The sequence below is a fragment of the Hemicordylus capensis genome, chromosome 3 (assembly GCF_027244095.1).
Source record: "Hemicordylus capensis ecotype Gifberg chromosome 3, rHemCap1.1.pri, whole genome shotgun sequence".
Taxonomy (NCBI): Eukaryota; Metazoa; Chordata; class Lepidosauria; order Squamata; family Cordylidae; genus Hemicordylus; species Hemicordylus capensis.
In genome coordinates, this window is record NC_069659.1 from 281,378,830 (window position 1) to 281,397,862 (window position 19,033).

Consider the following 19,033-nt stretch of genomic DNA (forward strand, 5'->3'; position numbering starts at 1 on the left):
TAATCCATAAAAGGTTAGGTGCTCTGGGTTCCCAATGAAATCACTATGACAGGCTACTTTCTCACAACATGCTAGGTTTATTTGTTCAGAGAACTTTTGTACACGAAGAAACATTTAGTTATGCAAGTCCACACTGATCATTTGAAGTGGTACAATCAAAAAACTAGTTTACCATGAGAACTACAGGTGAAACTTGGAAAATTAGAATATCGTGCAAAAGTCCATTAATTTCAGTAATAGAACAATATCGGACCTCTGAAAAGTATACAGTGTAATGTGCTTGATTGGCCAGCAAACTCGCCTGACCTGACCCCATAGAGAATCTATGGGGCACTGCCAAGAGAAGGATGAGAGACATGAGACCAAACAATGCAGAATTGCTGAAGGCCGCTAATGAAGCATCCTGGTCTTCCAAAATACCTCATCAGTGCCACAGGCTGATAGCATCCATGCCACGCCGCATTGAGGCAGTAATTGCTGCAAAAGGGGCCCAAACCAAGTACTGAATACATATGCATGCTTATACTTTTCAGAGGTCCGATATTGTTCTATTCTTCAATCCTTGTCTTATTGGTTCCATGTAATATTCTAATTTTCTGAGATTGTGGATTTGGGGTTTTCATGAGCTGTACGCCATGATCATCACAATTATAACAAATTAAGGCTTGACTTATCTCGCTTTGCATGTAATGCGTCTGTCTCATATATCAGTTTCACCTTTTAATTTGCATTACTGAAATTAATGGACTTTTGCACGATATTCTAATTTTCCGAGTTTCACCTGTAGGCCATTATGTTGGTCATCCACATAAATCATTATCATGGTTATTTATTCTTTGGTTTATAGAGGTTTTCCAGAGGCAAAAAGGCTTATGAGAACACCATGCCCATGCTGTGTGTCCATGTGTAACTTTTGTGTTTGCAGTCTGAAACAAACCAAATTTACAGCACATGGGGAAAGCGCCCATATCTATGGGACTCTAATCTGACAGGGATGTTTTTCCCATCCACCGCTTTCTTTCAAGATGGCAGACAATCAAAGAATAAGCACCATCCCTTAAGAATGATGTGCTCACAGTCTGATACAAACCAAATTCACAGCACATGGGATAGGGTCCTAGAGTATGCTGGCAAAGATATTTTTGCCCTACCAGTCATCCATGAGATGGCGTCAATCAAAATATAAGCAACTTCCTTTTAGAACTGGTGTGTTTACAGTCCAATACAAATCAGAATCTGGAAGCAGATGGAAGGAAGCCTTGGGGCATACTGATAGGAATATTTTTCTGTCATCCAGCATTTGAAACAAGATGGAGGCCAATCATAGTATAAGCAACTCCTATTCAGAACTCATGAGTTGACAGTCCAATACAAATAAAATTCACAACACAGGACAGGATCCTAGGCTTTACTAATGCGGGGGCTTCATTTTACAATCTGCCATTTTGAAAACAGGTTGTGGTCACCTAAATTACAAGAAAACAATAATGGACAAAGAAGCCATTTGTTTCAAACCCTTATAAACTTAACATTTATAGTATCTAAGTAATAAAGGATCATGTTCACATCAGGAGACATTGTTGGAAGAGAACAAAAGATAATAAGGAGAAGGGAAAGAAGATGGGGCAACATTTAACTTCAGAAACTTGATTAAACTTTCAGATTAGGATGGCACTAGAAGTTGTTCATTACTGCAAATGAACTGTTAGCCAGCCAATGGTTCTACACACTTCACAGTCCACCACACAGGACCCAATAAGCATTTAAACCATCTATATATTTAATTCTCTTGGGACATGCATGCCCAGGATTTGGCGGCAGAACTCTCGCAACACACTGCCAGAGTTCCGAAGTGAGGAGAAGAGAGGGGGAAGAAAGTGCCGGTGGTGGCCAGCCGGCGGGTGGAGGAGGGGGGGAGAGAAAAGTGGCGGCGGGGAGCGGGCGGGAGGAGGGGGAAAGAGAAAAGCCGCGGCGGTGGCAGAAGGACGGGAGAGAGAGAAAACGGTGGCGGCGGTAGAGCAGTGGCAGGGCCCTTCTTGGCCGCCCACCGTGGCTCTGTGTGTGGGGAGGAACAGGAGGGGAGGGGGGCTGGAGAGCACGGGACTGGAGGCAAGGGGAAGAGAGGAGAGACCGGTCCGGGAGGAAGAGGGAGGGGGAAACAGCCGGCCCCAAAACGCCACACAGATGCTCTGTGCGGGGTCGGCTAGTACCTACTTATTTTCTTCATTACTTTTACAGAGATCAAGCCTGTGCCAAATATACTGGCTGATATCCAGACTAACAAAGCATAGGTGCTACATGAGAAGCACTAACACATCATCACCAGTTGCATAGCAGGGAACTTTTGACAAACTTCTCTTCCCCCAGAAGCACTCTATGCCACCACAAAATATGTCCCTGAAGGTCACACAGCCTTCAAGGGCATATTTTGAGTGGCACAGAGCCCTTCCCGGGGAAGAGGTCTCATCAAACGAACACACACACACCGACTTTGTGCAAATGCTGCTTTAGTCTACAGCAGCAATTCTCACATAACACCCACACTTTGTTAGTCTGAGTGTCAGTCTAACATTGTTTCAAATCGTCAGAAATGCTCTGGCTTTTTCTGAGCATATTTGTTTGCAGATTTATACAATGAACATTAAACTATTTGTTTAAATAATTATTAAACAAATAGTTCTAGTAAGAACTAATCTGCCTACTTTCCTTCACTATCCCTACAACTGGATTAAATTTGGTCCAGATCGTCTGGACAGTTCACAAGTGAGCCCACGTGTACCTCAAATGTTCATGCATCCACCATCCTGAATCGGGGTGGATGTTATCATTACAAACTACACCAATGAGGTGTCCCAATGTGTCCCTACAATTCTGCCAAAATTGGTTCAAATCAGTTTCCTCTTGCACCTCAAATGTTCACACATCCACCATCTTAGATTGGAGTGGATAACATCATTACAGACAACACCACTAAGGTGTGCCTATGTGTCCCTACAACTGCACAAGTTAGCCTACTTCCATCTCAACTATTTATGCATTCACCATCTTGAATCAGGGTGAATGACATCATCAAAAATTATGCCATCGAGGTGTCCCTGTGTGTCCATAAAGCTATAGCAAATTTGGTTCAAATCAGTTAGGCAGTTCACAAATTAGCCCACTTGTGCCTCAGACTTTTACACATTTGCCATCTTGAATTGAAGTGGATGCCATCATCACAAACTATACCACTGAGGTGTCCCTATGTGTCCCTACAACTGTACCCAATTTGGTTAATATTGGTCCAGGCATTGCAAAATTGATAGTGGGGGACACACACACATACACACACAGAATGCCGTGTGATCTCATAAGCTTACTTTCCTTAAGGAAAGTAAGGCTAAAAAATACTTCAGTAAATATATTTAGAAATAAACTAATTGATAGGCACTCTTAGGGTGCAAACACATGGCTTTTTACACATGAATCTAAAATATATATGTAGATATTTAATTATGCAAGATTATTTGTATCAATTCTGGCAAACGGCCTCAAGAAAAATGAGGCCTCAATGGATGACAATTTCCCCCAAATCCCTCCCCAGACCCAACTCACTTATGCTCTTGACCCAATGATAATCCAGATCCTTGCTCCACTAATTTAGTCAGATTCAAGATTTCATCTTTAAGGGACAGAATAGTTTCTTTTGCTTTCTGCTCCTTCTCATAGGCTGCATCCACCATTTTCCAGGCCTTTTCAATTTCCTAGGAATGATGGAAGAAAACAGATATTTTATTTAAAATGAACAATCAGCATTTTGTTTCCTTCAGGGTGAGAAATAAAAAGGCTAATGAATATAAGCTTTCAGTTTTCTTTCATATATAGATTTCTATCTTCTATCACAGTGCCCAGTTCTGCTTAGCCAGTGAATATGAAGTTATGCTGAGACAACCAATCCATACCTTAGCATCTGCAACATTATTTCTAATATTTTGTGTTTTGAACATCCTTTATTTTCAGCTAGATAAATGTTGCTTAAAACCCACTGGAATTAATGATCGTAAGCTCCCACAAAGTGCATGGGTTATCTTACTTTTAAAAATCCACTTTCCTCTTAAAATATTTGTGCAATGCCTGACTACAAGATGTTTATATCTGAAAGAGATTAGACGAAGAGGAAAACAACATATTTATCCCACTGGTACTTTCAGAACCACAAAATCAGCCCAGTTTAGTTGCATTCTTGATAAACATGGAGCTGGTCTGGGCCAATTTTTATGGCATCTCTAATCCTTGATAAACCAATCAAAGATTCTCAATTGGCCATCACCCTACATTTTTCAGAAATGGCATTGTAAAAGCAATTTGTTTGTGCATAAAGCCTGGTTGATGCGTAAATAATTCTTGAATCAGGGCTTTACTGTTTTTATGCATGTTTATAGTTTCACACATTCAGTGAATGACAAACATGCAGTCAAAAAAATAGTTTTTTAAAATCCGGCTACAATTCTAAAACCTAAAAGTTGTTTCAGTTCAAGTAACAGTTCCACTTGTATTATGAATTAAGGTTGTTAAACAAAATAGATTAAGGCAGAAGGGATATTTTAAAGAAATATTCCTGGTTCCTTAATGCATGGCACTACAGCTTCACAGAAATGAATGGGTATCCATACTTTATTTGTGAATACTACAGCTCTAAACTAGCCCACTAAACAGACTCCTAATTTTATGGAATTCCTTATATTTTGCAGTATGGCAATCCTATGAAGTACTCTGTCAGCAGTTTTGCTAAAATTAGTGGGAGACTTTTCACAGGCCTAAATAAGAGTTGGCCAAATCACTTAAATTTAAAACTTTACTTGGGTGTATATAACCAAAGACACCTCAGTGGACATTTTCTGAAAAAGAATGATTGCTTAGCTCAGCTCCATACTGCTCCCTCTCTCATTGACATAGTCAAAGGGATCTCTACACTCAGATGAAGGATAATATATTAATAGCTGAAAGGGATTTTGCCTAAATGGACTTTGTCATTGACTTTGGCAAGAGCACAACTGTACACAATGTTATTAAAGTATCCTGTTGCTGTTGTTTGTTTCATTTCAGTTAGAACAAAAGGTTGTTCCATTCTGAATCAGGATGAAAGGACAAAGAAATGTTAAAATGATAACCTTTATTTTAAGATGTCCCACATGCCTCATCAGAGATGCAAACCACAATGGGGCTGTTCGCACAAGCAGTCAAACCCAAGCTTTGGCAGCCCTGCCCGGATCAATGCCAATCACAGCACCGCCTGCCCCATAGGCCCAGGAATTTACCTCAGGCTTTAACCTGGGTTAAAGGACGCAAGCATGCCCTTTACCCCAGGTATGGGGTCCTACGCAAGCTTAGACTGCACACAGCCCAAGCACAAACACATAGTGGGAACCTAGAGCGTCCGCCTCAGGGGGGAATTCCCCATTGCACTGCACTCATCATGCAGGATATCTGGAGATTGGGCATCCTTCCCCAGGCCTCCTTACTGCAGTGCTGCTCGCTGCAGCCACGCTCATATGGGAGAGTGGTGCAGTGAGCAGGGCTGCAGCCTGGATCATGTGGGGCCTTCCCCCATCCCTCCCCGGCTTTAAGAAAAGAGATCATTGCACAATCTCCATGAATGCAAAACCCATTAGACAATTACAACAAAAAATAAGTATTTAAACAGCTATGGTAACGTTTGGATTAAACATTCAGATAAATGAGACTTTTGCCAATTCACAAACTAAATTGTGACTGTGTGTTGAGTAGATTGTGCAGTTTGAAAAATGAGGTAGGTTCTGACATCACATAGAACCACAATGTATTTTAACTAAAGTTTATTTAACAAACTTGGATTGGTGCCACAAACAAAAACCAAATCTTGGCTTGTTTCACCATATTGTGGTTTCTCTAGTCCCCCACCCCCTTATCCTTACCTTTCATGATCTAGGCTTGCCTTTCTCTCTGTGAAAGAGTCCTACAAGCACAGAGCTACTGAAGCAAAGAGAGATTAAACCACAATTCCAGGTTCATCTCTCATAGGAGATTATGGTTAGGACAAACCATAGGTTGCGGAACTTGCGTTGGAGTCTCACAGACTTTTGGTACTGGGGGACTTCAATGTTCATTTCGGGACCAATTTGTCCGGGGCAGCTCAGGAGTTCATAGAGGCCATGACAACTATGGGCCTATCCCAAACGGTCTCTGGATTGATCAGGGGCGTATCTAGGGTGAGGCAGGCAGGGCACGTGCCCCGGGAGCCACTTGAAGGGGGGCACCATTTTTAAAAATTAAAAAAATGGCTGCCAAAAACAAAATAACCACCATGCATGCTCAAATGGCCCCTGTGAGGCCCTAGAGGCCGGGGGGGGTTTACCTTTGCAGACCCGCCCCCCAGTCTTTAGGAAGCCCCCCAAAGGGGCTACCGGTAAAAAAATTTTTAAAAAAATTAATATAATATAAGTCACTGTACACATATTCAAATTAGCACTATGTACAGAGAATCAGGGCTTGTGAATACTGAGCTGAAGCTTATGAGCCAGAATTGGATTCATTTGCTCTTACTTTGTTTCTTGTGATAAGTGAGTTAAATGTGATGTCTTAATAATATGGCTATTAATGGTGAGTTTGTCTTTGAATCAGTGTGAAATCCTTAGTATTAAGGCCCACTGGGAGTTTCTTGCTCGCTTTCTCTCATTTTAACTGTCTTTCTGAAATACTAGAATATATCCCAAGCAGTGACACAGTTTACTCTGCATATCCTTTAATTATTTTCAGAGTATCTGGGAAAAGTCAAATTCTCCATTTATTTTTAAACTTATATAATAGTGATGCTACAGTGCATAGTAGAGAATTAGACAGGCACTTCTGTTTAGTTTTCCAAGTATACCTCCACATAGTATTTGGGTATTTCATGAGCCCCAGCACACTGAAATTTGTAATTTTCCAGCATTTTTTGGTATGGCTACGTCCACTGCTAAATAGTTTTTGAAATATTAAAAGATTAACGAGCTTGACTTGTATTTTTGAGCTGATACTATGGTAAAGTTACCTGAAAGATTGATGTCAGATGTTTGGACAGGGGGCACAATTTCAGTGCTTGCCCTAGGTGCTATTTTCCCTAGATACGCCTCTGGGGTTGACGCATATTGCAGGTCACATGCTTGATTTGGCCTTTTACTCTGATCAGGGTGGTGTTCCGTGGGTGGGGACTCCTGTGATTTCCACATTGTCATGGATGGACCACCATCTGGTTAAGGTCGGACTTATAGCCACTTCCCACCTCCACAGGGGTGAGAGGCCTATCAGAATAGTCTGCCCGAAGAGGGATTCAGTGTTGGCTCAGCCAGTGATCCTGTTGATGCCCTGGTTGAGAATTGGAACAACTTGCTCACCAGGGTAGTAGACACGATTGCTCCTAAGCGTCCTCTCCAACCCGCTTCAAAATTGGCCGCTTGGTATACTGAAGATCTACAGGGGCTGAAGCGGCAAGGTAGGCAACTGGAGTGCAAGTGAGAAAGCTCGACTCGAATCTCACAGATTACAATATAGAGCTCATTTAAAGATCTATGTTCAGGCAATACGTGCAGCAAAGAAGCGGTTCTTTTCTGCCCGTATTGCCTTTGCAAGTTCACGTCCAGTGGTGTTGTTCAGGGTTGTGAGGGGACTAGTATCTGCCTCTCCCCTCTTGAATCAGAATTTGGAGTAATTAGTAAACCACTGTGATGTGTTTAAAGAATTTTTCACAGATAAAATCTCTCGGATTTGGGCCGACTTCGATGAAGACTCCACAATGAATTTGATGTCTGAACTGGAGGTGTCCAACTACGCCTCTTATGTGATTTGACTGGATCAGTTTCAGTTTGTGACTCCTGAGGATGTGGACAAGCTGTTTGGAGCGATGAGGCCTACCACTTGTTCTCTTGACCCTTGTCCAACATGACTTGTTCTATCTAGCAGGGATGTTGTTGTAGGCGGCCTGATGGAAATCATAAATGCTTCTCTGAGGGAGGGCAGGATGCCTCCTTGTCCTAAAGAGGCAATTATTAGATCTCTTCTAAAGAAGCCTGCATTAGATCCCTCAGAGTTGAGCAATTATAGGCCAGTTTCCAATCTCCCATGGCTTGGCAAGATAATTGAGAGGGTGGTGGCCTCTCAGCTCCAGGCAGCCTTGGAGGAAACTGATTATCTAGACCCATTTCAAACTGGTTTTCAGGCAGGTTATGGGGTGGAGACTGCCTTGGTCGGCCTGATGGATGATCTCCAATTGGGAAATGACAGCGGAAGTGTGACTCTGTTGGTCCTTCTGGATCTCTCAGCAGCTTTCGATACTATCGAGTATCCTTCTGGAATGTCTGAGGGGGTTGGAGGTGGGAGGCACTGTTTTACAGTGGTTCCGCTCCTACCTCTCGGACAGATTTCAGATGGTGTCAATTGGAAATTGTTGTTCTTCGAAATCTGAGCTTATGTATGGTGTCCCTCAAGGCTCCATACTCTCTCCAATGCTTTTTAACATCTATATGAAACCACTGGGAGAGATCATCAGGGGATTTGGAGCTGGGTGTTACCAATATGCTGATGACACTCAGATCTACTTTTCCATGTCAACTTTTTCAGGAGCTGGCATATCCTCCCTAAATGCCTGCCTGGAAACAATAATGGGCTGGATGAGGGAGAACAAACTGAAACTGAATCCAGATAAGACAGAGGTACTTATTGTGAGAGATCAGAACTTTGGAGATGACTTTGATCTACCTGTTCTAGATGGGGTCACACTTCCCCAAAAGGAACAGGTTCGCAGTCTGGGAGTACTTCTGGATCCACACCCCTCCATTTTCTCAGGTTGAGGCAGTGCCGAGGGGTGCTTTCTATCAACTTCGGCTGACACACCAGCTGTGCCCATTTCTTGAGATCAAGGACCTCAAAACAGTGGTACATTTGTTTGTGACCTCCAGACTCGACTTCTGTAATGCACTCTACGTGGGGCTCCCTTTGTACGTAGTCTGGAAACTTCAGTTGGTTGAGAATGTGGCAGCCAGATTGGTCTCTGGTTCATCTCGTAGAGACCACATTACTCCTCTGTTGATGGAGTTACACTGGCTGCCAATAGGCTTCTGGGCAAAATACAAAGTGCTAGTTATAACTTATAAAGTCCTAAATGGCTTAGGCCCTGGGTATTTAAGAGAGCGCCTTCTTCGCTATGAGCCCCACCACCCACTGAGGTCACTTGAGGAGGTCCGTCTCGGTTGCCGCCAACTTGTTTGGTGGCCACACAGTGACAGGCTTTCTTGGCTGCTGCCCCGAGATTGTGGAATGAGCTCCCTACTAAGATACTAGCCTCCCCATCTCTGGCAATTTTTTAAAAACTTCTGAAAATGCATCTCTTCAACCAAGCTTTCTCAGCTTTTTAAAACTTATTTTTAAATTGTTCTGGCTATTTAATTGTTGTTTTATGATGTTTTAATTATTAATTATTGTGTTTTATGCTGTTTTATAATTTCTGTTTTAATTGTTAATTGATTGTAATGGTGTTGTTTTAATGTAAACTGCCCTGAGTCTTTTGAAGGGTGGTATAAAAATTTAATAATAAATAAAATAAACAATAAACAAACCAATTTCAAATGTTGGGTTCAGAAAATCGTTTGGCTGCCCAAAATAAACCATAGTTTGTTGGCGGGCATGGGTTCAGACATACAAATTAACTACAGATAGACAAAATTAACCTTGATTCTACATTGTATCTGAACATGCCCATGGAGTAATTTCATCAGCAAATTGATCTCATTTAGAAAACACCCAGTTCCTTCAACCTTTCTTTATAGGACTTGTTTTCCAAACTCCTAACCATCTTCATTGCCATTCTCTGTTTCTAGGTCCATAGCCAGTCTAAACATTTGGGGTGGGAGGGCACTAAAACAAGTAGGTGGGGAGACCACTTGCAAACTGGAACTTATACTTATTTGTAAAAGAAATTAGAGGCAGAGAAAAAAATAGGAAGGGAAGGGTGGGCCCAACAGCCTGTCTGAACCCATTCCAAGTTGTCTACATCCTTTTAAAAGTTCAGCACCCAGAACTGGACACCTCCAAATGAGGTCTGGCGAGTGTGGAATAAGGAAGAATGATTACTTCTCATGACTTGGAAAACATTTCAACAGGGATTTTGTCAAAGTCTTTCATGAATCTTTTGCAGATTCATTTAATTCTTATTTACTTATTCAATACCATTTATATCTCACCTTACAGACACAAAAGGAAGCTATTCACGCATGTGAAAAACCAGGCTAAGGGAGCGCAGTGCCATTTTGCACACACATGTGAACCACCAGGATCAAGTCCAATCCTGGCTGCACCACGGCAGCAAACCTGCCTATGAAGCCTCCCTTCAAAATGTGGTTAGGAGAGCAAGTGCTCTCCCCTAACCCATTTTATTGATCATGTGTCAGCACTCGCACAGTGCATTATTGGGAGCAGGGTGATGTGCAGCAATGCATCCCGGCACCCCAGTCCTCAGAGCTACCGGCAGCAGCCAGTACTCATGTGGGTGGGTGATCCATCAGCCCAGGGACATCAGATCGATTGTCTGCAGGGAGGTATGCACTTTCGGGCTTCCTCCCTGCAAACCAGATAGCCCTTTCTCACTGCTCATGAGAAAGGGCTCAAGATGTCTATGCAACAACAAAGCAAGCCACAATCACAAAATACTCAAAAAAATCTTGAAAAGGTTCAAGATCTCTGAACTTTTTTTCAGAGACTGAAAAACAAATACAACTGAGTAGTAAAAAGATATTAGAATCCTGCAGACTGAAACCCTGCACATCCATTCATTCGATTTCTATACCCCCCCTTCCAAAAATGGCTCAGGGCAGTTTACACAGAAAAATAATAAATAAATAAGATGGATCCCTGTCCCCAAAGGGCTCATAATCTAAAAAGAAACTTAAGATAGACAATAGCAACTGTCACTAGAGGTGCTGTGCTGGGGGTGGATAGGGCCAGTTACTCTCCCCCTGCTAAATAAAGAGAATCAACATGTTAAAAGGTGCCTCTTTGTCAAGTTATCAGGGGTAACTTGAGACGGGGCAGGGACATCAGGAACAGGGACAGTTCAACTTCCTTTATACAATTCTATAATCTAGTGGAATGCAACACAATATAGAGAGATGAGCAGAGCCAAAATAAAAGTATACTAGATGGCCAATCTCACAGCCTAAGAATACATCCAACCCACGACCTGTATGTTCCTTGAGAATGTCCATGCATATGTTCTTGCGTGCAAGTTAGAGGAAAAAGGATAAAACAAAGGAGTTTTAATCTTCACTAATTCAGTTAAGATTTGTTTCAACATGCTGTGCTAAAGCCATTTCATTATTCTTGAAATGCATATAGTAAAAGTCTTTTTTTTCAAAGCAGTCACTTAAAAAAATATAGCACAATGACTGCCTTTGTCAAAGAAATATTTTCCACATTGAAATACAGCACAGAATTCTGAGAGTTGCTGTGTAGGCTAAAGAATCTCTATAGCAACAAGATTTCCCCAAATGGCATAGCTAGATTGTTTTTGGAGCAATGTCACAGTAAACTTTAAGAATAGAAAGTTCTAACTGACATCACGGACTAATTCACCTACCTAGAATGGGGGGAAACCCCTCTTCCCATGTGAAACTTGACTATTGTGCACTATCCTTGCTGTAACCAAAAGTTAAACATGCATTTGGCACTCCCATCTTAAGATTCGATTTAAGATTGTGCAATCTGAGCTGTAAAGATGTAATTGAGATTTTGGATTACCAAAGGACACTCTTTATTGGCAAGTGGGGCACAACCGTGTAGCTTTGTCTACTGCCACCAAAAAGTCAAAACAGAAAGCACAGAGTTGTGCCACTGCTGAGAACTACTCTTAATGCAGAGTAGAAGCAAGCTGGCACTAACCAAGACACATTCCATGTTGCACCATACTGGCGCTTTCCAGATTACCCACTACAACAGCAGTAAAATGCTTCGGCTTGGCAGATCGCATTCAAAACATAAATAAAGGTTGAAGCTGTTTGTTACGCAAAGCCACCGGCAGGGGGGAGCAGTCTTTTTTAGCTTGCACAAAACTCCTACAATGGGAAAATACAGCTTTTGTTTGTTTGTTTTGCAACGCACATGCAGCATGATAGGACTATAATGCAGCAATAAAACACGAAAGGTGGCATCGGAAATGTGAACAGCACCTTGCTGACAGCACAGGGACTGCGATGTCAAAATACAGGCAGTATGGAAGCATACTTGGAGGACACATAGTGACACTGTTGTAGCGGGTAATCTGGAAAGCACCACTATGTAAACAGTTAGCAGCAGCAGATGAAGCTGGCACATGGAAGAAGAGAGGCAGACAGTGCCTAGGCTGGTGAAGGAGTCTGGGATAGGGCCGTGACAGCATGGTCAGTGACGCAGTGGGCCAGTGTCAGCGTTGGTTCCCTCCCGGGGTGGTGCCAGCAAGGAAGTGAAGAGCAGCTCCTTCCTGTTCACCCAGAGCAGCAAAGAACTATGAACCAGCGCTACTCCCTTAGGTTTGTTCACCTAGCATTAAACCATAGTTTATTGTTACATCTGAACCAGGCCCATGTCCTCATAGCAAGTACCATGAAAATGCTGCTATGTTACAATATCACCTCAATTTATTACTTTGTCCTCAGTATTTACTTATCAAGAATATACGTCATGTTTTGGTCCATTTACCCTTTTCAGTGAAGCTATTGTAGTCTGATCATCCTGAGAGAGCTTCAGAGCAGTAGCAACTTTAGCCGAATTCACCACAATCTCTGCATTCAGTTCCCTGCATTTTGCCATGAGACGCTTTTCATTCTCATAGGACTTTTTCAGAACGGCATGGAGCTTCTCATATTCCACACGAAATTTTTCCAGGCTTTGATCTCCCGTAAGCTCACTGACGACTTCTTGGAAGTCTTTTTCCAAGGCTTCAAAGACATTTTCTTCTATTGCAGGCTTGTCATACCTTTCCTGGATGAAAGAAAAGGGAGAATTTATGAGAGAGTCACCAAAGGCATCTTGATAAAGGTAATGATATACCAAGATGTTGGAATAATAGCTCCAAGGTAAATCCCTTTGATTAAAAGTTCTGTGATTATGGCAACTCTGTCCCTACCATATGAAGTGTATATTCCATCCTTTTTAAAATACCTCTCCCCTTTGGGCAAGCAGAGTCTTTTGAACATCACTTCAGTCCATCCATAAAGACATACCATTAAGCAAAATATCCCCTTATTAAGCACAAAGTTTTTAGCATCCCAATGCTTGTCACCACAACTATATACATGATGATCTATACCCTGCTACTGCAAGTTATCTCTCAGCTCTTCACATGAAGTGTTACTCTGGAGTTAGTTTGGTTTTTAACCCAAACTTAAAGGAATACTCCGGACTCAGGGGTGTAACTATAATAGGGCAAGGGGAGACAGTTGTCCGGGAGCCCACTGCCTGGGGGGGCACCAGAGGCAAGTCACATGACTGACTCCCCCAGCCGCACACCTGCCCAGGCTTCCTTCAGTTGTATCTATCCTCCAAAATTGATGTGAGTGTTAAGACCTGGAGCTACCAGAACAACATGTCTTTCTCCAGTACCGTTAAATTATTATTATTTTATTATTTATTATTTATTTGATTTATATACCACCCTTCCAAAATGGCTCAGGGCGGTTTACAATTAAAACAAACCACTAAAACAGTAAAGAGCTAAAACAAATTAAAACAATATAACAACATATAACAAACCATATATAACAAACCACAGTTTGCCATTTTGTGAAACCAGCAAATTATGGTCTATGTTTGCTCTGCAAACTAAGATCACAAACCACATTTTGCTCCTGGACTGCAATCTGTTTTAGTATGTGTATATGTCTAGCTATATGTCTCAATTATATAATATTCCCCTTCTCTACTAAAAGACTTGCTTACTTTATCAAGTAACTAACACTTACTTACATGCAATGTGTTAATAAAGTAATAAATTAATGTTGATCACTAATCACAACCCCATTTTCCTCTGTGTTCTTAACATTGATTGTTTTATTATTTCAATTAATATCTTTCTACATACACAAGTTGATATTTCACTGTTGTATCACCATGCCACCACTGAGTCTAAGGCCCACAATAAACCATTTCAAAATAGTTTACAATTTAATGCTGTTCTCGACTCATGATAAACTACTTGCTGACAAAAATATGAGTTAAATCAAAGTGAAGTAAAGATGTTTTGTGGCAAAAGACGATAGCAAAGGCTGCCTCTGCTTTATTCTGCCATTGTGAGTTAATACCAGACTCAGTTATTCACTCCATAAAGCTTGTTTTATTGTCCCCCAGTTTGTTCAAAGTATCAAGAAATGCAGGCTGAGAACATTTCAATTAATAAAGAACAATACTAAGCGAAATGGCAAGGGCTAGATGAAGTGCCCTGGGAACAGTTTGCAGGAAGGCACAAAAGACAGAGAAAATGGGCTCTTCTGAAGAAATTCCTGTAGATAGCAGAGGTCCAAATAGGCAGTGAAGAAAGCAAAAAGAAGAACAGAGAAGTGGAAGAAGAGAAGTGACAGAATGGAAATATTGGCGAGAGTAAGAGAAAAGTGAGAGGTTATTGGATGGGAGGGGGGAACAAACATAGGGAGGGACCAAAGTTTAGTGATAAAGCACATGCTTTGTATTCAGGCCCCTGGTTCACTCCCCATAATCTCCACTATGGCTGGAAAAGGCTCCCTTCTGAAACCCTGGAGAGCTGCTCCCAGTCACTAGACCAGGCCCAATAAACTTTGGCCCCCCAGCTGTTTCTGGACTACCATAATCCCCAGCCAGTGGCCAATAGCCAGGGATTATGGAAACTGTAGGCCAACATCTACAGGAGGACTGAGGTTGAGCAGCCCTGCACTAGACCAATAGTGAGCGAAATATACTCATACTTACAGGTGAAACTCGGAAAATTAGAATATCGTGCAAAAGTCCATTAATTTCAGTAATGCAAATTAAAAGGTGAAACTGATATATGAGACAGACGCATTACATGCAAAGCGAGATGTCAAGCCTTAATTTGTTATAATTGTGATGATCATGGTGTACAGCTCATGAAAACCCCAAATCCACAATCTCAGAAAATTAGAATATTACATGAAACCAAGAAGACAAGGATTGAAGAATAGAACAATATCGGACCTCTGAAAAGTATAAGCATGCATATATATTCAATACTTGGTTTGGGCCCCTTTTGCAGCAATTACTGCCTCAATGCGGCGTGGCATGGATGCTATCAGCCTGTGGCACTGATGAGGTATTTTGGAAGACCAGGATGCTTCATTAGCGGCCTTCAGCAATTCTGCATTGTTTGGTCTCATGTCTCTCATCCTTCTCTTGGCAATGCCCCATAGATTCTCTATGGGGTCAGGTCAGGCGAGTTTGCTGGCCAATCAAGCACATTACACTGTACACTTTTCAGAGGTCCGATATTGTTCTATTCTTCAATCCTTGTCTTATTGGTTCCATGTAATATTCTAATTTTCTGAGATTGTGGATTTGGGGTTTTCATGAGCTGTACGCCATGATCATCACAATTATAACAAATTAAGGCTTGACTTATCTCACTTTGCATGTAATGCGTTTGTCTCATATATCAGTTTCACCTTTTAATTTGCATTACTGAAATTAATGGACTTTTGCACGATATTCTAATTTTCCGAGTTTCACCTGTATATTAAGGAAAAGGAAAGATTGTGCCATCGAGTCAGTATTGATTCCTGGTGGTGACCACAGAGCCATGAACCGCCCTGAGCCATTTTGGAAGGGTGGTATAAAAATCAAATAAATAAATAAATGTGGTTTATTTGGTACAATACAGGAGGGGTTTACCATTGCCATCTCCCGCGCATTAGGAGATTATGCCTTTCAGCACCTTCCTATATCGCTGCTGCCCAATATAGGAGTTTCCCATATTCTGGGAAACACACCAGCAGGGATTTGAACCAACCGCCTCCTGCTCTCTAGGCAGGTTGCTTCCCTGCTGCACCATTAGGTGGCATTATATTAAGGAACCTTCCTCTTATTCTTAAAGAAGAATAAAGAGGTGGGAAACAGGGAAAATAAACATCTAAGGGGAAGAAGAGATAACAGAACAGAGAGAGAGAGCCATTGCGGAGAGAACCGTTGTGGCTTAGGGATGTGCACGGAACCACGGCGGGGCAGTTCAAAGGTGGCGGGGGTCTCCCTTTAAGAGCGGGGGGAGGGTGCACTTACCCCTCCCATTGCTTTACCCCCTGCCGGCATCAGTTTTTCAAGCTGCCCATTGGGGTGGCAGTGTACCACCCTGCCACCCCATTGCCCTCCTTTTACAGATATGACCGGAAGTTGCTGACACGCCTGCATGCACACAGGCACATCAGCAACTTCTGGTCATATCCGGAAAAGGAGGGCAACAGGGTGGCAGGGAGGTACGCTTGAAAAACTGATGCCGGTGGGGGGTCAAGCGATGGGAGGGGTAAGTGCACCCTCGCCCCGCTCTTAAAGAAAGACCCCCGCCGCCTTCGAACTGCCTCGCCACGGTTCCGTGCACATCTCTAAAAAGGCCGCCAATTTCTTCAGATAAGCCAGAATTTCAATAACAATAAGTCCTCCCCAACCTTAGATATTATTCAATACAATACCCAAATGATGTGCTATTGTATCAAATGGTTTACTTATATCGGAGGAATTTTTCATCAGAATAATTCCTGGTGAAAAATCCTGTGATAGGGTTTGTATTGCCTCAGACCTGATTAGATTTAGGGTGGTGAGACTGTAGTGCCAAAGATGCTTTGAGGTAGAGTGTTTTTCAAATCATCAACAAGCCACATCAGGATCAAGTCTGTATATTGGCTTCTGCAAGACTGGAAACCAACAGCATCAGTCCAGGTTCCACAATACAAAAGAAAGACTGTTGTGTAAATACTACATTGATTGTTTGGTGCCTCTTTCCTTCTCCTCTCTCTCTACAGTAGAGAGCCATCTGTGAGAGACGCTGCCATTTGGTCAAGCCATACTATGCGGGAAATGGCAATGGTAAACCCTTCCTGTATTCTACCAAAGATAACCACAGGGCTTTGTGGGAACCAGAAGTCAACATCGACTCAAGGGCACACTTTACTTTAACGAGAATCAAAGCAATTATGAGAAAGGAATAGGTATTGGGAGGAGAGGACAATGTGTGCAGGAGTAAAGGAAAGGACAGCAGGAGGAAAGGGAACAAGGCAGAGAATGAAAAGAAATGATGAAGATGCAAGAGGAACAGAATGGAAGGTGGGGGTGGGGGGAGGGCAACCTAAGACACAATTATGGGATAAAAGATATGAGGAGAAGATTAATTCATGCAGTATGGTTCTAGGACACCACAGAGCAGAAGAATGGGGAAAGAAGTAACACAAGTTAGAAGAACGGCTGTAGAAGGCAAGGCAGTAATGCTTACATTTCAGCCATAAAACTGCATATGTATTTATTCTGGATCATTTAAACCAGAACTCCTTGATGCTGTACTCAAAGGTCCTAACATACTATAATCCTCACTCCACCTTTTTTGCTATTCTTTTAACCATCCCATTCTACATATTACAAGAATGCTGTTCAGTAGTAAGTGACATCTCAGTATGCACCCTAAAAATGAGCGTTGGAGAATGAATCTGTAACAAAGGCAAGAATTTGTCACACCCATTTATAGAATATAAAAGAGAAAGAACGGTGCCATTCGCTTAAGTTAACCATTTGCAAGCTTAGGTCATGGAAAGCGCAGGCTGAATTCAGGCTGTGTGAACTTTCTTCTGTTGACAAATGGAAGCTGCTCTGTCTTTGCCCGGGGTTCGGCAGGCACCAGAAGGGGAAACTGGAAATATCTGGACGGGTGCCCACTTATTCCTTGAGAAGGTGCGGTGGGGGGTGGGGGAGCAGATTTAGGGTGGGGGGGGTGTCAAAGGAGAAATACTGCAGTGCTGGGGGGAGGTTTCTGCAGGAAAAAGAAGAAGTGGATACAGGGGGGGCTCACCTCAGCCATTTTTGCAGCAGGGAGGGGTGCAAAGCCCCCAAGGTGTGAGGTGAGGGAGGAAGAGGGAGGAAGACCCCACGGAAGTGGGTAGGGAGGGCCTTTCCTCCTCGCTGCTGGGTCTCTGCCGCGCCGCCGGTGTGTGTATGCGGCCGCCGCTCCCGTCTCCTAGCAACTGCAAGCCTGCCCTGCTCTCACATTCCGCAGAGAGAGGCGCGCGGAGGAGACGGCGGTCGTGCAGGCTGTGCGGGGAAGGGGCGGAGTGAGCCGGGGAGTGGGCGCCTCAGTGGCTGAGTGTCCTCCGGGGCTTCTGCTTATCTCTCACCCCTACCTCCACAGAAAGATCTACTACTACGGCGATGTGCTTGCGATTGCGAATCTTTTGTTTATAGTCCGGGGTGGGGGCGGAGCGCCCGTACACTGTACTTCTCGGCTTACCCTGCATGGCCATGGTGGGGGCTGTCATGGAGAGAGCGCCTGTTTATAGTGTTTGCGATGGGTCCCCTTCCAGATGGAGCGCCCTGTCCTCCCTCGGTTGCAGCAGAAACTACCAAGAATTGCGGCAGCTTAAACAACGACTTGTTCTGGGGATCATCGCTCTGGCACACCTGTAGGCATCATGTGAAGAGCATGCAGAGATGAACGGGATCAGGCATAGGCACGCTGCTTTATACGCAGACCAAGACGTTTTGGTGCCCAAAAAGCGGAGTACCAAACACCCGCTCGCTCCCTTCTATTAAAATACACACCGGAGGCATACCAAGGTTGGAACTGTCCCTGGGACAAAAAGTGTACCCGCCCCCTTCAACTTTGGAGAGGTGGGAGGCGGAGGGAAAGAGCAAGCTGTCACCTAGCTGGCAATATTTATTTATTTATTTATTCGATTTCTATACCGCCCTTCCAAAAATGACTCAGGGCGGTTTACACAGAGAAATAACAAATAAGATGGATCCCTGCCCAAAGGGCTCACAATCTAAAAAG

At 42.9% G+C, this 19,033-nt stretch overlaps 1 protein-coding gene across 2 annotated transcripts in view; it reads right to left on the bottom strand.

Moving 5' to 3' along the window:
- CFAP58 (cilia and flagella associated protein 58) overlaps positions 1 to 18,597 on the bottom strand; it is a 139,913-nt gene extending 121,316 nt beyond the window's left edge. The window contains exons 1-3 of one of the 2 annotated variants that reach the window (XM_053313153.1): positions 18,491 to 18,597; positions 12,721 to 13,002; positions 3,595 to 3,743 (exon numbers count right to left, since the gene is read on the bottom strand). In XM_053313153.1, coding sequence (XP_053169128.1) covers positions 3,595 to 3,743; positions 12,721 to 12,831 — 260 coding nt within the window. In that variant the 5' untranslated portion in view covers positions 12,832 to 13,002; positions 18,491 to 18,597. Of the gene's footprint in view, positions 1 to 3,594; positions 3,744 to 12,720; positions 13,003 to 18,055; positions 18,317 to 18,490 lie in introns of those variants that run through there. The other variant, XM_053313152.1, reaches the window with a different exon arrangement.
- Positions 18,598 to 19,033: the final 436 nt, after the last annotated feature.